Source organism: Suillus fuscotomentosus (assembly GCF_016647785.1).
Source record: "Suillus fuscotomentosus strain FC203 chromosome Unknown F5891scaffold_16, whole genome shotgun sequence".
Lineage (NCBI taxonomy): Eukaryota > Fungi > Basidiomycota > Agaricomycetes > Boletales > Suillaceae > Suillus > Suillus fuscotomentosus.
Genome location: NW_024539528.1, coordinates 17,999 through 43,669, shown reverse-complemented (window position 1 = coordinate 43,669; position 25,671 = coordinate 17,999). Strand labels below are relative to the sequence as shown.

Below are 25,671 nucleotides of genomic sequence, written 5' to 3'. Positions count from 1 at the left end.
GAAGGAAACACAGCATTATAGAGCCTGTACGCAGGCAGACACTCATATGTTGATCATTAACGAGAATTCAAAGTGTTTGGAATAACATATGTTGAAGTTGTTTGAACATGATCTATACCCTAGAATTTGTTACAGTGTTGCATAGTGTTGCCGCAGTTCCGGCTTATTCCGGCTTTAGCTGTGGGCGCAGCCATAGTTAGCCGAGCCATGTACCTACTTATAGCTTATGTAATTCATGGCTTGGTTTGGTCCATGAGCTGTGTTCGCAGTCTCTAAGTCAGCTTGAGCCAGATTTAAAATTAGAATATACATATATATAAATTTGAGCTTAATTATAAATACATTAACTTCAGGTCAAATGCCCAAAAAGGAAACAGTCTTGAGATTCAATGATCCCCACCTACCATACTACATACATACTCTACGATCATCATCGAACACATCTATCAGCTATTGACAATCAGCATCTATCAGATATCGACAATCAGCATTAATCGCAAATCGAGATGGGTCCTCAAGGCAATGTAAGTCGTCTTCAAATCCGATGTTCAAAAAGCTAAGTCAAAATAGCTGTACTGCAGTCTTGAGAGCGCTCACAAGTTTAAAGCAGAGCAAGCAGAGGTTAGAAGAAAAATGAGGGACTTTTGAAGGCAACTGGAGGTGAAGGCGCGAGTAGATGTCATGGAGATGGAGGCTGCAGTAGATGCTGTGGAGACTGAGGCTGCCACTGATGCTGTGGAGACCGAGGCTGCCATAGACATTGTCGAATGGAGGATGAAGACACGGGTTGGTGCACTGTTGAAGAGGCTCGCTATGATGTTGAAGAAGTGGCTTGGTGTGGTTTTGAAGGAAGATGGGACTGGCGAAGTGCGCGCTCAGGAAGATATCTAGTGAGAATATCAGTTACCGGCTACATGTATATAAATGTTAGCATCCCATCCTCATGCACTCAGTACTATAAAAGGGACTGCTCCAAATGCTTATTCAAGTGTTGTAGTTCTGCCGTTTTTCACGTGTTTTCTTGCAGGGGCTAGAGACGCACCCCATAGTCGAATCCAGGTTGTCAGGAAGTGTAAAATCAATATCGATACCCGAATCTCAACGTGGAGATTGTGTGCTAGGTTGTGTGAGCGATTGGTGAGGGTTTAAGAATATTTGAAATGCATCCTTGCGCTGGGTACGCTTGCGACAAGTGGGACATTTGAAAGGTGGAGATCCAGTTTGGAAAAGGTCTTCAATGCATGTGTTGCAAAAGCCGTGTCCTTGAAGGCTCACGGAGTCGATGGCCCAGAGGACAGAGTTCAAGGATGACTTGTCGAAGGTGGATGCCCTCATCAGATGTGTCTATTGGAATATTGTTGCATCGGCGGGCCCACACGAGGTTGGTGAGAGCCATTGCATGGTCTGGATGGCTGACCGGACACTGGTCCAAAACCAACTGAAAATTGTCTACAGCACATTTCAGGTGAGAGACTGTCTTGCGTCTCACATATTTGACAATTTGTGCATGGGCCGCATCTGTGTCTCGTGCAATCTTGCAGTCTACGAGGGACTGCAATTTGCATTCTGTCAGCAAAAGCCAATGGACAGATACCAGTGTCACTCACATCAAACAGTGCATCATCCTGATAGTTGCAAGTGTGTACAATGGTGGCCTTCAGCTTCAGGGAAGGGTGGACACCGCGCACAGGTGGGAGGGATATATCTACAGGACGTTAGCGTGTGTGGATGAACGAGAAGCGAATCACTCACTGAATGAATCATGTCGATGGCACCCGAACATGAGATGAACATGAAGAAATATCCAACAGAGAACAAGAAGGGAAGTTCTTGTATGGAATAACTAATAGGGGCAAAGTCAGTGTCTGTCCAGAGTGGAGCATGATGATCGAGTGCACACTTACATGCATTATGTTCGTGACCTGGAAGAACAGCATATCTAGAAAAGTTGTAAAAATCTAAAATAAAGAATGAATCTTCTTCACAGTTCGAAAGTAGCAAAGCTCTCACGATTCCTATGCCTGAGGGACATCAGAGGTTAATGGAACACATCCATTGGATCCGAAACTGGGGCAACACACGAGTTTCTATCTATCAAAACAACTCTCCAACCCTGCAGCAGACCCTCTGCAAGAACTTTTGTATCCCATCTGCTGCATGATGAGAAGTAAGACCAACCAGCATGGAAGGTCCTGAACGAAGTTGATGGCAGTGCCTTGAATCGTAGTTTCGCGATCACAAAACCAGATGTAAATATAATTGTCTGGAAGGCGTCGTCAGTTTAATGCCAGGTTAACAGCATCCCATCAACTTACTGTTCACTATAAAGGAGATGATGTGTTGCCGCATGATGTGAGCCATGAACATCTCTGCAATGTAGAGGCCGTTCTGGACGATAGGAGGGGGTTTTGCCGGGTCATCCTCTTCAGTCCGATCTTCATTGTTGCCGCCTTGCTTGCGCTTGACTCCTCTGCTCAATTGCGACAAGGGTCTTACTACCTCACACATGTCAGTCAGAAAGCACAAAACGGACAAAATACAGCTTACACTCATTCAATGCTTCATGGGGGGTCTGAGCAGACCCAGTAGCAGGCGTTGAACAGCTCTTGAGCCTAGATGGTGATTGAGGGAGGGTTAGGGAAGATTAATTTCAATGCCACTCATTGAACCCACCTCCATAGGAACCACCCAAGACGACAACCGTCCTTGTGGGACATGTGGTTGAAGAGAGATAGGATGCTTTTGTGGCAACGGACATGATGCAGGACTCAGAGGGGAAGTAGCTCTAAGTTACTACTTGACAGGCCCTGTATACACGAGGAAAATAACTTGGGTGAGGATCCCTTTGGAGGATCAAGCTTATATATTGCGAAGTCGGGACTTGCACATCAGTGAACTTGTGAACAGACTAGCATGTCATACAAAATAATTTCTGTAAACCTGGTGGCGGAGGTCACTTTACCTCGTGGAGGAATGATGATTTTTAAGTCAACCAGCCACACTGTCTTACCCAGGTTTAGGGAATTGCACGGTAAACCCACGGGCACCGTGTGTGATACCCACATGCATACCCGCTCCAATAGGTACGGACTTTTGCTGGGCATGGCGCACTCGTACCCTTACCCATGGATAATACCTACAAATGTGATTAAATTAGACATTTAAAAAATATAAGATGCAGATCATGAAAGAAAACTCACTGAGATTCCAACATGCACAAGCAGGTGATAGACGCGAGTGCGAATAAACGTTCACATGTGCAAATGGATACAAATCAGTAAGATCACTTGATCATAAAAGAAAAGAGACGGACAACACACCTGTATGCGATCCATGTAAGATCTCAAAACATTATCTTATTAATATTGTCATCCAGAAGTGCAAGACACTGAAGACTGCTAGTGTGCGTGGTTAGCATGAGGTTGCAAGTAGCGTCCAAGGACTTCACAGAGTGACAGGATTCCCCCACACTACAGATTCATCAGACGATATGAGACTGATGGCTGATTTCCAGCGTCTCCAAGAGTCGACATTGATGGATATGTAGACACCAGCAGGAATGCGCCCAGAAGGGACTTGAAAAATTCTTTCCGCTGATAACACACATCAGCGTGACACTAAACATTTATAACACTTGAAAAAACTTACAGATTCACAGCATAGTAGCTTGTGATGACACGCCAACAGAATGATGCTTAGCATGCCCAAAGATGACCCATGGGGAATGACAACAATTGGGTGACCATGTTGGTGAGGTTGACGGAGGGATATCAAAAATAAAAGAACTGGTTCAAACCAGGGATGATGATAACCCAGAAAAAGCCTGAGTTGTAATGAGCTACATGACGTGTAGCAAAAGATTCTGGACTCACCCATAACCCATGTGCAGAAAGTGCTAACGGGTGTGGACATGTCGTCAGTGTTGGATACGGCTGATCAGACCTTGGGATAAGGGGAGTCTGGCAGGTACTAGTGTGCATCAGCATGGTACGGACTCGAAGGAGGATCAGCATGGCCCGAGCTCGAAGGAAGGTCAATGCACTCAGGTAGGCAAGCAAGGTTGAAAGTGATCATGCAGAAGCGCATGAAATGAGTTAAGCATTGAGATCAGTATAACGAGCAAAGATAGTGTAAACAAGAGGTGAAAGACGAAAGGTAAATGGCAGATGGTAAATGGTAAATGGTAAACAGCAAACAGCAAGAAATAAAAGTCAGACAAGAAAAATAAAGTCCCACTTGTCGTAGATGGTAGCAGTGTCCTCGGTGTTGTCACACTCCTCCTCTGCAATGGCTCTGAGAAGAGCGTCATTTGTGCTAGCAGTAGGAGTCAAATGCTCATTAGAACCTCTGTCATATACCATCCCATGTTCCATGTCCTGTTGAGAGGCTGCCCAACCTTTGGTGAAGTCAAGACATTCTTTCTCCAGGAAAAACTTGACCATCTGTAATGCTTCCATCAAAACGGGGCTGAGGCGATTCCTTTTTTTCGTATGGGTTTTGCTACTTGATGAAAATACCCGCTCACATGGCACAGCAGAAGCTTGTACCGGGGCATAGTCCATGGCAATTGAGTATATGGTTGGGAAAATGGCCCATGAAGCCTGGTCAGAAACTCGTAGTTAATGACAAAGGGCGTGACTTGAAGAGGCAATGGACTCACATTCCAAAACGTGAGTATACCTGTTCCCTGGGGACTAAGAGTAGCCGTGGCATACACTATGAACTCCTGATCTACTGTTTGACCACCATCGTTGTGATGCGGCGCATGCACATGTGCATCGGGGAGTCCATAGCGATGTGAGCCTAGTGTGCGTGGCAACGGTCGTGGAGCCACTGCAGGTTCGGAATACACTGGAGAGGCTACACCTCGACACTGGGTGCCAAACAGGTGATGGTTGGAATGTGTGTCTACCCTGGGAAACTGCTACTCTAAATGCTCTGCCAACTGGGTCCGAGACCTCCAGAACCCTGAATCCCTAACTAAGAATGGCCCCTAGGAAGCCCCTGGTGCCAAACATCCTAACACAGATACCCCCCTCTAAAAAATGCGACGCTCCGGGGTCGCTGACCTCCTCACTACATAGTACCTACAACACTAGCTTCACCAATCTTCTCGTTCTCTATCTCCACCAGTAGGATGCCTGTTCGAGGCACAAACATGCGCAGACGTTGTGCATGATACCATCCTGGCATAGGGAACCCTTCCAAGGTTTCTAGCAAATAGGAGTTGGTGCGTTTGGTGACGATTCGATGCGGGGCTGACCAGCGCGGAATGATTTTGCGAGATGATTTGAAGTTATTGTCAATATCGCTAGTGTATGCTTGAACAAGTTGTCCAGGACTGAATGATACCTCACCTTGGTGTGACGACAGGACTCTTTTGTCGAAGGCTGCCTTTCATTTCATAGCATTGGCTACTGCATTGCCAAATGCATCTAGGTGTTGCTGTGCCACATAAGCAGAGTGGACGTAAACATCTTGTGGAGCGATGGAATTCATTGTATCTTTGAGCGGGGTGTGAGGGGTGTTGACGACAAGACCTAGTAACAATTCCTTGGGCGAAAACTGGAACGAGGGTAGAACACGGCTGTTGAGGTGTTCGATCGCTGTTTCAAAGTGGTCTGACCACTTGGTGGAAACAGATTCGGGGTCTACGATCATGCTGTTGTCTTCTCTGAGATGGGGCGTGCACATGTACTTTAGTCTTCCTAATAGTAGTCTGTTAGTACCTTCCACTAGCCCGTTTACCCAAGGCGCATAGGCCGCGGTGACGTAGTGTTTTGTGCCATGCCCGTCGCACCAAGCTTGAACCTCTGCATTGTCGAAATGTTTCCCACTGTCTGTCATGAGTGTTTCCGGTGTGTTGAACTTGTGTCATATCTTCTCAAGTCCCGTGGTCGTTGTCTTTGCTGTTCCGTGCGTTTTGAGCTTAAATCCCCAAACAAATTGTGAGTACGTATCAATAATTAAAAGAATGTTAGTAAAACCCCCTTTTGATTTCGGCATTGCTAAATAGTCAGCGACAAAAAGCTCAAATGGGTGTCGTCTGACTATTGGTTCAAGTAGTGAATTCAGGTGCATTGCTCCGAAGTTTTTGCATTGTCCACATTCCAAGATGGCCTTGGTGATTGAGCGATCCAGATGCAGGCTACAGATTCAGTCGATAAGTTGAAGCTTCGTCATGTCGCATCCCCAGTGCCCGTGTTCTGCATGCTCGTTGCATGCGAGCTCAATTGCCTCATCCTGTGTGACACATTCTAACTTGCTGCGGACCCTAGCGGAGGAGTCGTTAGGTACTTTCCATAGTTTGTTATCTGCAATGAAAAACTGTTTAGCTCAGTGATGTGCTCTTTGTTTGACAGCGACTGGTTTCTCAGAGTCGAGGTCGTATAAAGCTTCAACGACATCTAGGAATAGAGGTTCCTGTTGGAACCTGATATGTAGATTGGCTATGACCGAGTCGTTAGAACCTGACGTGGTTTGCAATGATGTTACCTCGAATAAGTCTTGCATGATTCCTCTCGCTGCTTCCCAGTCCTCATTTATGGTCCATTCAGCTCCATCTCCTGGTGTGGGATCTCTTGTCACGAAGCTTCGGCTAAGTCCATCAGCCGCTGTGTTCGTTGCTCCTGGTCGATGATGGACGTCCACAATGTGATACACCAGTATTCCATCCCTCCAGTGAGCGTGCACCATGCTTAGTTTTGGGCTTAGTAGAGTGTCCCTTAGAGCTTGGCAGTCAGTCTCAATCTCTACTGGTGACCCCCAGATAATGTCCGAGAACTGATCTAGAGCAAATTTCAGTGCAGCAAATTCCAACAGGTATGGTTTGTACTTCTCTTCTGCGGCCGAGGTTCGTTTTGACGCAAACGCGATTGGATGGGTCGCAGTGACCACTTTTCCTGATGGGAGCATTGAGGTATGTTTCTGGGCCAATATTGCACCGAATCCTTCTTGACAGCCATCCGTAGTTACGATGAAGGGCGTACCGTCGAAGCGCGGTCCTTTCAGAACGGGTTCACCTACTAAAATTTTCTCAAGTTCTAAGAATGTTTCAGTATGTCTAGGTCCCCAGTGCGGTTTGAGCTGGGTCATTCGTAGATGCTGCCTGTACTTATATTGTCCTACGTGTTGTCCTCCTGGGGGAGTGCCTAACCATTGTACTAGATCTGTAAGAGGTGCTGCTTTCCTGGCGTAGTCTTTGATTAACGATCTAAAATCACCGGTTAGTCCGAGGAATTGCATGAGATTGTGAATGGTATTGGGTATATCCCAATTTACGACAGCCGAAAGCTTGGCAACATCCGGCTTTATCCTATCTCTTCCTACTCTTGCGCCTGCAAAGACAATCTCAGTCATAAATAACTGCGTCTTGGATGGCGATAACGATAGATGCATGGTTCTGACTTGTTCGAAAAATCTTCGTAAGTGTGTTAGTTTTTCTTCGAATATGTCACCTGCCATCCCCGTATCATCAACATAGAGCTCAAACAACAACCCAATCAAATCTCTTAATGCGATAGCGGCCATGTCCCCGAAGTTCGTAGGTGCACCTGTTAGTCCGAACAGCATTCGACAATAGCAGTCATATCCTCGACCTTCCATATAGAATGCTAAGTATGGCTGGGTTTCCTCGTCTACCGGTATTGCGTAGAATCCCGCTGCAAAGTCGATGACGCTGATCCACCGGTGTCCACTAAGTCGTTGTTGCTTTGTCCTGATATCGCCCTGAGGTAGACTCATGACCAGTCCATCTATGAGGCAAGCCATCGATAGACGGACTGGTAAATCTGGGTTTGAATTTGGATGTTGAGCGGATTCTCACAGTAACGTGATGTCTGGCCAATGAGAAAATGAGTGCTTTTCGATGAATGTAAACCAAATGATATAATTATCTTGTTATTAACGCGACACGACACGAACTATAGTACCTGCAAATTCAATGGACCAATCTTCCATCATCCAAGCCATTCACAATGCTTCTCTTGATGCGCTGGATCATTTTGCGCGTGATTTAATCAAAGAACGACTCCCCATCGATTATATTCAGACCCTCAATAATAATGACAAAATGGATGCGCTACAAGCATGCCTCATTGTCTACATTCTGACGTCAACGGCCATAGTACCACGTCAATTCCAGCTCGAAGCTGAGTTACATGGGCACTGAAACGTCCGTCAAATGATGCCGCCCAGCAGCTAATGTTCTGTTGTCGAAGTCAACCACAGACAAGGACTTAACGACTCTTTGCAAGGGCTTAGCAAAAAGCTCACGTGGTTTTGTTATGCCCGAAAAGGCTTATATGTCACGTTACTGTGAGAATCCACTCGACATCCAAATTCAAACCCAGATTTACCAGTCCGTCTATCGACGGCTTGCCTCATAGACGGGCTGGTCACTAGTCTAGCCCTGAGGTACCGGTGGTATTTGGCTGGCGCTATTGATTTCAGCAAAGTTCTGACATACTCTCCATTTGGGTGTTCCGTTTCCAGCTGCATTGACGGTTGCATTTGGTGGTCGTTGAGGTAGGTCATCCCTTGTCAGTAACCCATGTGCTGCACATTGATCGTTGACACAATGAAGGAGTTCCTCGATTGGAAGACTTCCCGAGCCGTGTGCTTTTTGGGCTAGTACAGTGGGGCTGGCAGCCTTGACATCTTCTGGGGCGATGCGCCGTATTATCCCGGCGTTTTCCAATTTGTTTAGCCGTTCATAGAGAAATGCACATTGTGGTGGTGTCAGTGGCCTTTGATTTACCTTGGTAGTGAACTTTGTTCCTTCCGGAAACGTGAGCTTGAAGGTTTTAAAGTCTACTGGAAAGACTTCGCTAACGGTGACCTGCAGCAAACTGGTTCGGTGCATGGATGACTAATGCTCTCCCATGAGCCTAATACCCTAGAAATCACTACGAAACCATTTCCCTCTATTCTAAAGCCAGAATGCAGCTCAGACAAATATTTCATTTCATCTTTTCAGTGGAACTCGGACAGGCTGAATATTTTTGTATATTTAATTCTGCGATGAATTTTGCTTAGTCATCCTCAACAATGACTCAGGCTGAATCCCACACATGCCAGGTGACTGTGAAAAATAGTTCTCGCATGGGTTACCCTGGGAAAACTTCCTCAAAACCCTAAATACTTGCCTTGCGTCATTTTCTCATTCAACAAAGTGACATCAGAACGGAACACCAATGATCATGAATATTTCTCTTGCAGTGCACAATCAGCCTGTCACATGACCCTTCAGTCACATGATGCTAAATCACATGATCTTAAGTCAGGTGACTTTTGATCCAAATCAAGTGATGACAGAACACTCAGCCCAAGCATGCTGACTAATGCTGACTAATTATGGTCTCATTTGGTGCAACATAAGCAACCCCTGCAAAATGATTTTTGGTACCGCTGACTAAGCTCACCCCTCATAGATGGCGGGAAAACGTAGCACAGCCACCCTTTTTTTTGTATATAAGGCCCAAATTTTTGCCCAAAGAAGAGAGCTTTTAAGCCCCACTTTCAGAATAAAATTGTGTGTGAAGTGTGATCATTGTCAACAACAGTGACCAGGGCTGTCAAGTACCTTCAGCAAAGTCATTGTAACCAGTAGTCAGCCAGCAACTTTCAGTAACCAGCAAGCCCCTACGCTCATCAGCATCAGCATTCAGCAACACCCTTAGCTCATCACCACCAACGACGATCAAGACCTTGAGCTCACTGTGCTCAACGACCGACAGAACTTTTTTTTATTTTTTTCTTCTTTGATTTTCTAGTTTTCTTCTTTCTCTTTTTCTCTTTTTCTCTTTTCTCTCTCTTTCTTTCTTTGTTTTTGTTTTTGTTTTTGTTTTTGTTTTTGTTTTTGTTTTTGTTTTTGTTTTTTTTGTTCTTTCGCTCTCTCTCTCTTTTCTCTCTCTCTGTGATCCTCTCTCTTTCTTCTCTTTCAAGTTTCAGTGCTAAGCTTTCATTCATATTTTCAGAAGCTTTTGTGTTCTCTTTCGTCCATCTAGACTCCGAATAGTTTAGTGGGGAGACTTTAGGGATTGACAGTAACGCTTGACCTCACTCATCTGAGTAGTGATACTGAGCCAGGATCTTCCTTGTCTGCTAGACTTTAGTTGTTGAATAGGGGACTTGGTACTGAAACCAAGGACGTCCGTTCCTGATTCTGTTTAATACTCATCGTGAGTTCCTTGGCAGCAGGTTCAACAGTGAGCTAAGAGTTCTACTGAGCATTGATTAGTCTTGACCTTTGATTCTACCTGTTTGTGCTGAGGGGGTTAATTGCTGTAATTCCACACAACTCTTTCGAGATACGATTGTTACAAGGCATTGTTGTTGAAGGAAGGTTTGAAGAGGTGTCTTTTTTTTCTTTGTTTCTTTTTGTCATCACCATACCGTTGGGTTGACTAGTTTTCTTTCGTCTTTCAATCACTGCCATACCGTTGGAGTGATTTCATTTCAGTTTCATTTTTGTTGGATTGACTGCATTGTTGGTGACCTTACAGAAGTACTGTGGTCTGACATAGCTTGGGAAGTGTAAACAGCCACCCACGAACGACCATGTTATCAGCCATTGGTATTTGTCTGAATCGCTGACCGTGGAGATATTTTTTTTTATAGGTGTTTATCTATAGATCATCTATCTAAGAAGACAACGGCTAGGGCAAAGGTATCAGCGAATTCTGTACATAGATCACGCACCTTATCCCGTTGTGCTGGACTTGAATCATCTCCGATCTTAATCTGCTGCAAGATTTCCATTACTTGTATTGGATTGAATGGGTTTGTATGTCTTGAATAAATGCTGGTTGTTGATGCTAGTGCGGGGAACTCAGGAATTTCCCCCAAGTTCTGTTCTTCTATGTCCTCGAGTACTGGCCACACTGGGACGCTTGTCTCTTGCTTGTCGAGTGGGGAGGTTGTTCCTGTGAATAGGACTGGAAAGCAAAGTTCTTCATACGAGGTATCATTCTTCAGGGATAATCACGGCTTCCTATTTGTGGTGATCACATGGGCTCCCACATGGGACAGTGCTTCCGTTGTAGAGACTCGTGCATCTCATAGTGTGATATGGCGCTTTACACTAGGGAGTATACAGCACCAACTCGCAGCATCACTCTGTGTACCATCCACAGTGATTCCTATATGACGCGCAGCTTTCCCGCGCAACGCGCGCCATGCGCGCACCATTCCCGCGCTTCACGATGTATACGCGCGCGCGCGTTCCCGCGCTTGCGCGCCCTATAGCGCCAGCCATCCAGATGCATCCATCCACTGTCCACCAAGCTCCCTAGTGCGTATATTTCCATTTCCTTTATTAGCATAGTTCCACCTTTATTTTTATCATAGTTTCTCACTCATATATATTTTTACATACCTACTCGGTAGCGCTTCGGCTCCACATGAGCGCGCTTAGGCGCGCTATATAAGCGCCAGCAGTACAACCTTACTTTTCACCCAACTTTACCTAGTACTTACTACTTAGAAAGTCGCAGTAGAAATCTATTCATTAGCACAACACATCTCACATCCTTTATCTTGCTTATATCTTCACATAAGTTTAGTCTCTCTTATTTCCGCTTACACGCGCGCGCTTTCCCGCGCTTCGCGCTAATACGCGCGCGCGTTCCCGCGCCTTCGTACCTTGCGCGCACCTGCGCTTTCTCGCGCTTCGCTGAAGCGCATACCTCTAGATCTCCGCTGCACCTGCTTCCCCTTTAGGGTCGAATGCACTTGCCATCTCAAGTATCGCAGACTAGGCAACGCACGACCTACAACTTTTTAGATACAGTCAGGAGCATTTCTTTGTTCCTCTCAGTATTGTTGTTTCTACAACTGGAGCCCACCGCGAGGGGAGCAGTCAGCAAGATCTAGTTCCGCGCATTTCGCGCATACAGGTCAATATCTTTGCATTTCAAAAGCTAATCATTTTCTAGTCACGCATTCTCGCGCCTTGCGCGCGCGCAATATTCCCACGCCTGTGCGCCTCGCGCGCGCACCTTTCTCGCACTTCACACTATTTAACGCATAAAGGTCAATCTCTTTGCATATTCAAAAGCTAACCAACTTCTAGTCACGCATTCTCGCGCCTTGCGCGCGTGCTTTCCCACCCCTGTGTGCCTTGCGCGCGCACCTTTCACGCGCTTCAATGCCCTTCAGAATGCCCATCCGCGGCACAGCAAACGCGCCCAAGTTCGATGGCACTACAGACAACCTTGCCGAGTTTATTGACACCTATGAGCAGCTCGCTGATGATGCAGGACTCCAAGGACTTGACCGCATCAAAGGTATTATCCGCTACCTTGAGCGCGACGATCGAGAACTATGGGGAGGCATGCCAGAAGCGGCAGTAGATAATTACAGCGCCTTTTTAGATGAGGTGAAGGTAATGTATCCTGGATGGGATGGTAAAAGACGCTACGTGCTCGCGGACTTGCGCACCATCGCGCGCGAATACGCTAACAAACCAATGCCCTCTTGCACAGAACTAAGCAGTTACCTGCGCGCATTCAGGAAGATTATGCAGCCACTCATGGACGAAGACCGTATTGGAAAGGCCGAACGCGACCACTTATTCATGGAAGGAATCCCTAGCGATGCTCAGGCGCAAATCCGCTTGCGCCTTATGATCAAGTTCCCTGACCACCACCCATACGACCCATACCCATTTATGGACGTCTTTGCAGCTGCGCAGTTCCTATTATCTGGGCGCGCTTTTCCCGCGCCAAGCGCACCAGTAAGCGCACCAATTAGCGCGCCCACTATAGCGCCAAACACGCCAGTTAGCGCACCAGTGGCTAAGTGCCAAGATCGCTATCACGCGAGCCATGCAACCCAGGATACGACCACCAGTACTAATGCGACAGCAGGACTCTTCTATTGCGCACCCTCAGAAGTTGCACTTGACAAAAGGCCACCAGTTCCTATTCTTGCGCCTCGCGCGTGCGCCTTTCCCGCGCCTTCGCGCAATTCACACACACCTCCACCATCAACTATGCCAGCATGCAAAACTATACCAGACTGTATCACTCTAGATCACGAACTCGAGCGCGCGCTCACGAAGCGCAACCAGACGCGCACTGCAGGCGCCTCTTCACCATCATCCTCATCAGCACCATCTCCTTCACAATCCGCATCATCATCACCATCAATCGCATCATTAGAAGTCAGGGATGACTCTAAACATCTATTGCACACTAACGCGCCATCGCTCGAATCGCGCGCGCCTATTGCTATCGAATCACCAGTAGTCAGGGATGACTCTAAACATCTATTGCACACTAACGCGCCAGTTGAAACACGCGCGCCTATTGCTATCGCATCGCGTGTGTCTATCGCTATCGCATCGCGCGCGCCTATTGCTATCACCTCGCCAGTAGTCAGGGATGACTCTAAATATCCATTGCACACTAACGCACTGCTAGAAACATGCTCGCCCCTCGCTATCACATCGCTTAAGGAAGAAACCTCGCCAATCGCACCATCGCCATCACCGCTATCACCACTCGCATCATCAGAGGTTAGGGATGACCCTAAAGATCTATTGCGCCTTAGCGCGCCTATAGAGGAGCCTCCTACCGCACCAGAAGCTCAAGTCACACCTCGCATCAACCAGAGTTTGTCTCTGGAAATTCCAGATGTCACTCACGATCACGCGCACATCGCGCTTTTTGCTTCTAGTGACTACTGCGCGCCGGTAAAGCATCCATGCATCATACCATCTAACCACCAAGCAGAGCATGTCTCAGGCGACCCTGGCGCGACTCAGGCGCACCATATTGCGCCTGAGGACGCGCAACGCGCACGCCTAGAGGCACGGTATATTTTTCCTCATCTTGTTTCGCATTTTTTGTCTTTTTCATGTTTAAAGCTCTTAAGGAGCTATATGACGCTTCCAAACACTTTAGGTTCATCTTCGCACCACCCCTTGTTCACGCGCCATGATGACGCGCATCGCGCAATACGCGCGCGCATTTCCACGTCTTGCGCATTCATAATTCAAGCAGAGTCTTCGCACTATCGCGTTTCTATCACTTCTCCCCTTTTAAATTGCATTTCTTTCATTCAACACAAGGTATATTACAATCAGTCATCCAGGCGCGACTTAGGCACGCGCCTTACACATACATACGCGCCTAACCCCCCTATCATCATCTTTAACTTCGCAATTTCCACATTTATTCGCATTCTTCGCACTTTTGCTTACCATGTCAATTTCGTTCCTGCGCGCCTTGATGCGCACTATTCTCCTTCACCCATGCACCTTCTGCGCCTTGATATACCACCCTTACAGCCCATTTGCGCAACATTTGCGCCTAATTCCACACTATATACATTTCTCACTAACACATTTGCAGAGAAATGGCCGTTCCTCGCGTGTTCGGCCAATATAATCAAATTCGCACGAAATCGCACCAAGGCGCGCACATCACGCGCATCCTATCAGCTTGTAGGGCGCCCCTACACCCCTTGCAGCGCCCCCCATTGGCGCGCCTTCAACCTGCAGCGCGTTGTGCAGGAATTCATTCTGCCAGTTACAAGCCCCCCCCAAGCGCGCCAGCCTCGCTCATTCCAACCCTACCTTGAGTAAAGCGTCAGCTCGCAAGAGACGCGAAGCGCGCTAGTCACGCGCTCAAGGAGGAGGATCGCGCGCTTCAGTGGCGCACCAAAGAGAAAGATATACCATCACTGTTCATAGGATATCATTCGTTTTACCCTGGGTTTCGTCCAGCGCTCTTTCATTCTCATTTTTTCTCATTATAACACCGTCCAAAAGACTAATAACACACTGATATATATGCATATAGGAAACACCTAGAAGAACATAGAAGAAAAACAACAAAACAACCTTAGATTGTGCCCGCCTAGCTCAATAGTATATTTTCTCTTCACATGCATGACGCGGCACCATGCCCTTTTTACCTTAGAACGCGCGCATAGGCGCGCAATATTCCCGCGCCCATGCGCCTCATGCGCGCTTCCTGTGCCTCGCTCATAGGAAGGTGTAGATGTCGACAGCCGCACGAAGAAGACAAGTCAGATAGGACATCCGCAAAGTTTACCATTTTTTCCTTCGCATTTTCACATATAGTTTTACTCACACTGTTCAAACCTTACCATCTAATATTTAGCGCGCCTAGCAGGACTTGGTTTGGACATGGATTGGATTGCTCTTGGACCGCGCCACTTCACATCACACCCACGCACGCATACTGGACTCCAGGATCATTGCACAACAGGTCCTCACAGCATACAACACATGTGACACTCATGCGCATTCTCGCGCCTTGTGCGCGCGCGCTTTCCCGCGCTTCACGCTGTACATGCACGTCTCACTCACGCTTCGCGCACCACATCCATATCGCCAATTGCATCATCACCCCACACCCATGGCACACTATTCACATCAGAGTCACCCTCGCAATCCACCATGCTACGCTTCATTCCTGTGCCTTCACGCATAGCACGCGCACATTCTCGCGCCTCGCGCGTACCATGCGCGCAACTTCCTGCGCTTCACGCACATCCATGCGATAATTCCTATGCTCGCGCATTCATCGCCCAACAACCCAAGCATCATACAGGCATCGCACTCGCATACTATCACGCAAAATCCTCACCACGCGCGCGCTGAGTGGGGACACTCAGAATTCAAAGTCCCTGGGAGATGTAGAGACTCGTGTGTCTCATGGTCTGATATGACAGCTTTACACTAGGGAGTATACAGCACCAACTCGCAGCATCACTCTGTGTACCATCCACAGTGATTCCTATATGACGCGCAGCTTTCCCGCGCAACGCGCGCCATGCGCGCACCATTCCCGCGCTTCACGATGTATACGCGCGCGCGCGTTCCCGCGCTTGCGCGCCCTATAGCGCCAGCCATCCAGATGCATCCATCCACTGTCCACCAAGCTCCCTAGTGCGTATATTTCCATTTCCTTTATTAGCATAGTTCCACCTTTATTTTTATCATAGTTTCTCACTCATATATATTTTTACATACCTACTCGGTAGCGCTTCGGCTCCACATGAGCGCGCTTAGGCGCGCTATATAAGCGCCAGCAGTACAACCTTACTTTTCACCCAACTTTACCTAGTACTTACTACTTAGAAAGTCGCAGTAGAAATCTATTCATTAGCACAACACATCTCACATCCTTTATCTTGCTTATATCTTCACATAAGTTTAGTCTCTCTTATTTCCGCTTACACGCGCGCGCTTTCCCGCGCTTCGCGCTAATACGCGCGCGCGTTCCCGCGCCTTCGTACCTTGCGCGCACCTGCGCTTTCTCGCGCTTCGCTGAAGCGCATACCTCTAGATCTCCGCTGCACCTGCTTCCCCTTTAGGGTCGAATGCACTTGCCATCTCAAGTATCGCAGACTAGGCAACGCACGACCTACAACTTTTTAGATACAGTCAGGAGCATTTCTTTGTTCCTCTCAGTATTGTTGTTTCTACACCGTATAAGCGTCTATTTGTTGATCTGTGTGCTGCGGGGAAACAATAAAGATGAAGTGTTCGTTAGTGGTTACTGGTGGACTAAGGGAGGAAGTATTTTGCTCAGGGTCTGTGGGAACCATAATGGTTAGGTAGACGGCACTGTCATTATGTACTTGATGGTCTGGTGCTTCTGGTTCTATATTACGTTCTTGAGGTTCTGGTTCTTCTGATTTCATAGTATGTGCATGGGGTTCTGGTTCTTTTTGATTATGTACTGAGGTAGAGTCGTGTAACGGGCTGGGTTCGAGTTCTATATATGAATTAGCAATATTATGAATTATATACGGTTGGGGCATAGCTGGTATGGTTATGGTGTCGTTCGCATAGTTATGCTAGGCTTGCAATTGCTCTAGGAGAGGTTTCCCGATCAATAAGTTCCAAAGACCACTACTATCGAAGACTTCGAATGAAGTGCGGGTTTTGACCCCGTTCCACTGGAATGTTCCCGTCCATACTCCATGTGACGGTACCTCGGTGCCATTCGCCATTTGGAGGATGCGTGGTGATCGTGTGAGCTTGTTGAGTTTGTGCGATGCCTCTCTGAAGGCCTTCAGGTCCATTACGTTCACCATTGCTCCATCATCGACATTTGCATTGAAACATGTTGCTTTTGCACCGGGTCCATACAGGACTACTTTGGCGATAAATGGAGTGCTTTCCGACATGCGATTGAGTTTCTCGTTTTCTAGGATAGTGTAAAGATCAACAGGTGCTTGATCATTTGCACACAAGTGACAGTTAGAAGGTAGAATTGCTTCGCAAGTAGATACAGGACTTAGCGTAGGGATGGGACTATCGATCGAGGTGCTTTGCTCTACTGGGTTAGGTACAACAATCCACGGGCTTTGTACATGGGAGTCTGGCGTAGAATTATGCGATTCAACATGTGGGAAGGTACTAGAAGAGGAATTGGGCATAGAAAGGAAGCTAAAGTCCAAGTCTGAAAATGGAAGATCCTCAAAGAACGAGTCAGTTTCCTGTGTCGTGGCTGATACCGGTTCCTGTTGAATGCCTGGAGAGGTGATTTCGATTGTGGGTACAATGAACTCATCAACGCTCTCTTCATCATTCAACACATCCTGCATCTGGGAGATTGGGGTATTGAGGGCCGAGGTACTAAAATGCGATGTGAAGGCTGACGTGGTTTCAGATAGTGGGATGCTGCATGTGACATCTGGTGAATCAAGGGTTGGGGGATTGTCTTCCATGTCTGCTCCTATGATTTCGGTAGGTGCAGGCAAAGCTAAATCATTTGGGTCTGGGACCGCAGGTAGGTCCCCTCCTACTGCAGTCCGTACTCATTTCCCGCATTGTTGTAAATGTCGTATGGCTCTGTGAAATAAGGATGTTGGAAGTATGCAGCTTGGGGTGGAGGCGTTGGGTATTGCGCTGGTAATGTGCTCATTGCGGGTGCCACGAATTGAACATTTGCGGTTGGTCCCAGTGTGGCTGTTGACGCCAGAGTCCTGGAGACTAGGCATGATACTGTTTCTCACCATTTAGTCTCCTGGGAAGGTAACACTTCATTGGGGCAGTCGTAGGCCTGATGCGATGGCATTGTTGCCATACCACAGCTAAAACACTCTCTAGAGCCGATGGGGGACGTTCCTGGCTTCAACGGATAAGGTCGTTGGGAGTTGGGGATAGCATCTTATCCATGCTGTGTGTGCCAGTCTTGTATTTGCTGAGTGTAAGCTTGCCTCCCTGCCTCTGAGTTGGGATGGTGCGGGATGGTGGCGTATTGGGCTGCGGTCCTCAAATGTTCTGCAGGTGAGCCTCCACATCTGGTTGGCATCTGCGGATACCCTCTGTAACCATAGAATAGATTGCCTCGCATTGCTGGGGCTACGGATGCGAACAGGTTAGCAGCCTGTGGTGTTTGGGGAGTTTGTGGCAATGTGGGGAATGAGGGCGTCTGAGATGTGGGAAGGGATGTGGTTGCTTGCAATTGTGGGGCTACTGCAGATGTACTGCCATAACGTTGCCCGTATCTGTAGGCCGGTGGTGCGGTGTACGGAACCTGCATGGTAGATGGCATTGCTTTGTGATTATTTGTTGTCTGACTCTGGAGCTTGTCGACATCCTCATGAAGCTTCCGTTCCATGACAAGTCGTTGCTTCACTCTTAGTAGCTGCGATGCAGAGACCTTTGCGACGTCTGTTTCGAATTCCGTCCAGGTGGTATAGTTGTCCGACAGGAAGTCACATAGAACTTCAGGGGTGTTCTCCAGTACAATGTCCGGTAAGTGGCATTGCGCGTCGTTAAATCCTTGAGCCATTCTTGCAACCTTTTTCGCCCACTTTACATGTCCCCATTCTCTTCCTCTATCCTCCTCTATCATTATGCCAATCTCGTCTTCTTTCAGCACCAATGCTTTGATCCAGTCCTTCTTCTGTGCGACTGTTAGTACTACTTGTGCCGGTGGGGGCCAGCGAAGTTTGAATGCTGCCAAAAATGTGGTCCAGGACATTTTATCTGATGCTGGTAAAGTTGCAAACCAACTTTCAGTGGGACTGGCAGCGGCACATTGTAGTTCAAACCGGTTGATCTTCTCAGAATCTGTTGATGTCGAAGGAAAAGAGAGTTTGTACTTCCAGATCCAGTCAGTGGGTTCCTCACTTTTTTCGTAATCTCCGTAAAAGCTAGGCTGAGGTGTGATGGTCGTTGACATACTTGTGTTAGGTGTGGAAGAATTCGGAATGGGTGGAAAAGGTGATTGCGGAACTTTCGATAGGACAAGGCGCTGTTGTACGAATCGTAGGTTAGCAGTTGTAACGCTAGTCTTAGGAGTCTTTGGCGGGAGAATTGTCAGGTTATGAACAGAATTTGGAACTTTGGGGGGTGATAGCTGGCTGTCTGATACTATGCGTCTGAGCGTGGTTTTGTTGTCGTATGATCCGGATATGTTACGGAGTCGACAAAGGTCGTCGAGAGAGATCGCCGTGATGTGCGCTCACTCTAGTCACCAGGTGGAGAGGCTATGCCTCAACACTGGGTGCCAAACAGGTGATGGTTGGAATGTGTGTCTACCCTGGGAAACTGCTACTCTAAATGCTCTGCCAACTGGGTCCAAGACCTCCAGAACCCTGAATCCCTAATTAAGAATGGCCCCTAGGAAGCCCCTGGTGCCAAACATCCTAACACAACACAGAATTAGAGTGTTCCGCTCTCTTGCTACACATCTGCAGAACAAATCAGTCGAAAGTTGTGCTCATATAATAGGTAAACATACCAGCTTCACGATAAACTCCTTGACATCGATAACGTGGTCTTCCTCCCAGTGACTGTTCATTCATGACATCCGTGTCACAGGGTCAATAACTACAAAAGTAATCATCAGATCAACATTTATTAAAAGAAAACACGGGACTGACACATAGTGACAGCATGAGCATGTGTTGCACCCATCCGATCGGTGTATTTGCTCGCCCAGGTTAAGCCTATGTCAACAACAGGCTTACAGTGAGGTGCGTTGTCATGCATGGTATGTGATTCATACCATGTCAGATATATATAGAGAGTGATAAGGAAGATATGAGAGACTGTCTAGCCCTTTGTCACTAAGTTACCTCTCTATTTTTCCTTTATTTCATTGTCTTGTATTTTATTTCTCACTTTACAGGCTTATTTTACCTTGTATTTGTATCAAGCATGTGACCTTCTGTTTATTTCTCATTGTTTATTTTTATTTGGCTTCTTTCAGCCACCAAGTTTTGTATCTCTATTTATTTCTGACTGTTTATTTGTATTTGGCTTCTTTCAGGCACCAGCTTTTATTTGTCATCACATCATGTGACTGGGAAATATTCTGGTTTGTAACATTATTTAAGCTGACTCAACATGTTTAGTCATGATTGGCCATGCTTTGTAACAACATTTAACATGACTCAACATGTTTAGTCATGGTTTGTCATGGTTTCTAATTTCTTTGTAAGATTACACTGTATTTGTAATGTACTTAGTAATAAGCTGATTCATCACCTGGTTTGTAAGCCACATTCTTACCAATCCATCTGATTAATCATGCTTAGTAAGGGGGTTCCCAAAAGGTATAAAAGGACCCCATTTTCACCCATGAAATACAATCCTCCCACTTGACTCTTATCTCAAACCGTGTGAGACCACTAAGACTTAAAAGTGCAGGCCAATATAAGTGCCTTGAGGTAATCTAAGATATCATTATCTATTCTAAAGTTATATACTACCTTACAGGGGTCGACTATATAACTTTCATTATCGTTATTCTACTCTAGGTTATATACTACCTTACAGGGGTTGACTATATAACCATTGAACAGCTCTCATTCTAAGCTTTACGTGTATTCATAAGACTCTCCCTTTCAACGGAAAGTGAGACACATCTAAGGACGACAAAGTTGAAACAGACTTTCATAGGTTGAAACACGACCTGCTAGGCTGAAACAAACCTAACGAATTTATCCAGAACACAGAACATTCCACAACAACTTCATATAAGACTACACAAGAAGAGGACAACAAACTAAATCCTCCCAAGAACTCACCACGTTACCTCCCACGAAGTAGAAAAGTCGGAGACCGTGGACTTAAGGACTGGCAAGAAGTCTTCACCGTGTATAATTGTGTTGTCATTATACACAACTTTCATATAAGACCCTTAAGTAACAAGACAGCATGCAGGCTAATAGACTCCCAGTTCTTGATCATTTCTTCAAATGCTGGAACGGCATGGCTCAGTGATGGAGTGCTTTCACTAGAGAGCTTTTGCTGGGCGGCATGGGGTGCCTGGTGTGAAATGGTAAAATGGATCATGTATTTCGAATGTGTTAGTACTTACCTCCAAGATCACTTCCAGGTCCTGGAGGAACTGCCAATACATCTCACTCAATCTTTTCTCAGATATGTTGCGCTGAGTCCAAGCATCGAAAAATGCGGTTGTCGCCTGAGCCAGTATTAGTCTATGATATATGTTTAATGGTGTGGCATCTCACCTGGTGGAGTGTCCACAGACAGTTTATCATAACATACACTGAATCCCATCTAGTAGGTTCATCGAGGAGGAGTTCTATGACCGGGAGCTGTGTAAGCCCGCCCTTGTCATCTTGAAACCACCCCTCCTCATTACCCCTAACGATGGTGTCCCGAAACCTGTTGCACCGCTGATTTGATGCGCAAATCAATCGCACGACATTCCTGGCTTGCTCGAGAGGCTTAGCTTGCACTGCCTAGACATACATAATCTACTTTCTGGATGATCTGATCTTCGACTGTCCATGTATCGTCTACGGTGGAGAAGTCAGTAGCAGTGTATTTGTCAATGATATGTTTTACGCATATATTTATCATGTGTGGGAAACACGGTACCCTGTGTTCAATAGGATCAAAATCAATCCCGCATTGCCCAAGTAGGGTTGAAAGCTCCTGCATTGAAGTATGATTGTTGGATGCATTGTCGAGAGTAAAATGCCCAGTCTAAACAACGTCAGAGCAAGCAACATGATACAAATAAGTACTGACCTTGGTCGTAGTTTCTGCACGATCAAGCAGGTACAATATCATGGAACCTAAATATTGTCCATCGTGACTGCCAGGGATGTGATGGAACACGATGAGGGCTGCCTTTAACATGAGCATTGAATCCGCATTGGCCTTGGCAATCCAATGAGCTGTTATGGCCATGAATGGCCGGAGCTTATAATCCGACCACAGGTCAGACGTGAAGCAGATTTTGCCCTGTGCATTCTAAAAGAGATAAGATACTTTGTAGGACTGTCGGTAATTATGCACTTACAGAAAGGTCTTTCTTCAAGGCCAGGAAGTATTCCTGCCATTGCTCGATGACCATTTTGTGGGCCTTCGAGCGGTGAAATAGGCTAGTCTCACTAATTTCTGGGTGCAGGAGACGGATGAGGCATCTGAATTCAGGATGTTTATTGCCTAGTGGTGATTATTAATGGTGGCTTTAAGGGTGAACTGCGACTCACCTGGTCATCGGCAACAATAAACTTCACAATTTGGCAATGCATCTCGTCAAGCGTAAAGTCTGGAATTGCATCTTCTGGAGAGTTGGTTCCCACCAGCTGCGAGGCACCAGATCCCTGGTTAGGTGGAGGGCCAAGCAATTGCATCGTGCAAGGTGATTTCTTGAGCCGTTCACGAATCATTGTGAGTGTCCACCCTTCAGCAAAGTGTTCACTCAGATCCTTTATCGTTATGCGCCAGCCAAAATGCTCTGCTGCTTCTAGATAAAGTTCAGTGTGGTAAACGAAAGCATGATTATGGGGAGCTGAGCTGGCTGTCGAACCTGCGTATACCTGGACCTTGTGCGTCTCATCAATCTCATGTAGTGCTCTGGTGGAGGGTGTAAGAAATAACAAAAGATTGCAGGTATGATACTTACACGCAAGGGGCGCAAGTTTTGACCTTAGTATCAGGATCAATCCGGTAGAAATGAGCTATATCAGTTGGCCCTTTAGTCTGCTTGAGATTGCCAGTGGCCAGAGGGTCGGTCCGGGCGGTGCTCATGATGGTCTGTAGCGGGCTTGGATTAGAGTCCACCGGTGCGATAACAGTGGGCACAGGAGGATTTCCTGGTTCCTGGTTCCTCTTCATCTTCATCCCCTGAGATATTCTCGATGTCAAAGCTTTCGCCCTCATCTGAGCCAGCATGAGCTGCACCGCTGGTTCTGTACCTAACAGGGAGTTGTCGCCAATGAGGGTTTAGAAAAGTGGTAGTGTTTGCTGCTGCTGCAGCAGCAACAGGGATTGGAGCAGCAGTAGAGGCAACGACAGCAGCTGCCTGGGCTTTGTTTTCCCCACGTCGACGGCCTCGCATTTATAGTAGTGGTGGTGACAATACAACGACAGAATCATCTGTCTATATAAACATTCTTACGGGGAAACCCCAGAAAACGCCAATGCACGCACCAAGTGGTAAATCCCAAAGGCAGTGCATGGATTGAGTCATAAGTCCATATCACAGGGTGAAACCGGGGCACATTGATGAGCACAATCTGAAGGGCAAAAATTTAGGACATACCCGAAGTGAATCGACTCCATGTAGCCTTCTATATCACAGTCGGATGAATATATTGATAAAAGGTCCCTTGATTGAGGGTGTCATTAGCCCAGGATGCTTTCATTCATCCAGATCCTCTTCTTGGGTAAATGAAGTCACAGTAGATACGGTGAGTGGCAAGCTCGACATAGCTGAGCTCCAGTTGCATCAGCACACAATCATATAACGGAAGGGCCGATACAACAAAATCGAAAACTCACTTCAAGTCTGCAGCAAAGCCAGCACCAACACCGCTCTTTTTGGTCGGGTTATTGACAGATACAAAAATGAGGTCTGCATCCTGGATGCCCTTATTGACATCAGTGCTGGAGAAGAGGCTATGTCCATGAGCCTTGCGAATGACATCCTCCAGTCTAACAAAACACCGTCAAAATCAGCCTGTAAAATGGATAGAGGGTGATTGATAAGGGACTCAAACTCAAGAATGTTACAGTTGCAACTTGCACGTGCATTACAGTGCGTGACATGACACATACAGCTATTTATCATATTATGTAATATGTACAGCAGGATCAACCCACTCCATGCTTATATGTATCGTATGTACAGACAAGTATGGTTATTCAACAGCATCATTCAGTAACTGGTTACTGTTTCTGCCATGGAGTTGATGCAGCACGCCTTGGGGAGCCATTACACGGGTGTAGCCTTGCAAATAAGCTAAGCTTCAGTTCAAAGACTTAGATGTAAGAAACAGACTACTCACACGCGAGTCAATCTGCACATTTCCTTTGGTGGGCATGGTAGGATTGCTTTAGCCACACAGCACTTGTCAGGGGGGTGTATGGCAGGATTGCGGAGCTGGCTAAAGTCCAACATGGATGTGGCTGGTGCAGGCAATGAGGCATGAAGATCGTGAAGTATTGAACAAAGGTGATCATAGTCGGGATCTTCTGCAAATGTGAGAGAGCGAGTGTAGATTAGAATAGTCACAAACTCAACGGGGATGTCTTGACATATATCCACAATGGTAGCACATGCTTTGCGCTCGAGTATGGTAGAACCAGACAACTTCTCATCATCACTGGTTAACCATGGAAGTGAGCCACGCAAGAAATAGATTAACATGTAGGTAAGCGACTCAAGATCGTCACAACGACCTGGCTCAACTCCTAAGTGATTGTTAATTGAGGCGAATGCAGGAGTGCCAGAGAGACTTCGACCATGGCGAAATGGTACATGGTCACCAGTTTTAGTGTTCCAGTATGTCTTTGTGATACCAAAATCAATGATGAAGGCAGTGTGCCTCAAGTTTCCAAGACCCATCAAGATGTTCTGCGGTTTGATGTCGCCGTGAACATAATTATGCGAGTGGATGTACTCGAGATGTGAGAGCTAGGAAAGTAAGTCAACCTATTTGCAAAGACCTCAGACCAAACGACTGACCAACTGATCTCCTATATTCATGACATGGGGAAGACTGAATTTTCGATTGTTTGCGAGGAAGAGTTGGTGGAGTGATAGCCCAAGAAGTTCAAGAACCATAGCATGATAAACTGACTCTCTACCAAACCAGAGGGTGCGGGGGATGCCAATTCCGCCTTCAAGTTGCTTCAAAATGTGGTATTCACGCTCTATAGAAGATGGGTGGTCAACAATAGTTTCAAGTTTGAGGGCAACACGGTCATCATTGATGATGTTCCATGCGGAATATACAACGGCTAAGTGGTATATTATAAGTAGATCTAAATCAGCATATGAACAATAAATAACTACATAGTACATATCATATGAGCCAGTTCCTAAAACATCTCCTAGCCTAAATCTACCATCCACTTGAACTGGGACCTTGTTCATGGTAATAGACAGTGAATCTAGCCAAATAGTGGGAGCCTGAGGTTGGAACAAGAAAGCTTGAAAATGAAATTCACCACCGTGACGCAGCCCCCACCAGCTGGTTTGAGGTGGCTTGAGGCCGGCTCAAGCTGTTGTTCCCATGTTCTTGGCTTGTGCTGGTTTGTGCTGGTCCAGGTGGCTTGCGGACCAGACCGAGTCGCACATAGGTGACTTGGTTCATGGGGACCGCCGAACCGCTGGGAAATCGGTAAGAGCCCAGCCCAGCCAGCCATAGCCGAACCGTGACATGACTACTGTTGCATCACATATGTTG

General features: G+C 46.7%; 3 protein-coding genes across 3 annotated transcripts; 1 reads left to right on the top strand and 2 right to left on the bottom strand.

The window, feature by feature from the left end:
- Window positions 1-506: 506 nt before the first annotated feature.
- F5891DRAFT_1186152 (uncharacterized protein) lies at window positions 507-891 on the top strand (the record flags this gene model as incomplete). The annotated part of the gene is made up of 3 exons (XM_041366656.1): window positions 507-524; window positions 571-621; window positions 661-891. The coding sequence occupies 3 exons, from the start codon at window positions 507-509 to the stop codon at window positions 889-891; spliced, it is 300 nt and encodes a 99-aa protein (XP_041228091.1).
- A 453-nt stretch (window positions 892-1,344) lies between these two features.
- Window positions 1,345-2,717, bottom strand: F5891DRAFT_978432 (uncharacterized protein; the record flags this gene model as incomplete). The annotated part of the gene is made up of 8 exons (XM_041376794.1): window positions 1,345-1,449; window positions 1,490-1,552; window positions 1,608-1,705; window positions 1,905-1,922; window positions 2,138-2,263; window positions 2,316-2,495; window positions 2,548-2,612; window positions 2,674-2,717. 8 exons carry the CDS (start codon window positions 2,715-2,717, stop codon window positions 1,345-1,347), a joined length of 699 nt encoding a protein of 232 aa, XP_041228090.1.
- Window positions 2,718-24,263: 21,546 nt separating this feature from the next.
- Window positions 24,264-25,286, bottom strand: F5891DRAFT_948535 (putative serine/threonine-protein kinase vrk; the record flags this gene model as incomplete). Its single annotated transcript, XM_041374817.1, has 2 exons — window positions 24,264-24,896; window positions 24,948-25,286. The coding sequence occupies 2 exons, from the start codon at window positions 25,284-25,286 to the stop codon at window positions 24,264-24,266; spliced, it is 972 nt and encodes a 323-aa protein (XP_041228089.1).
- Between the last annotated feature and the right edge of the window lie 385 nt (window positions 25,287-25,671).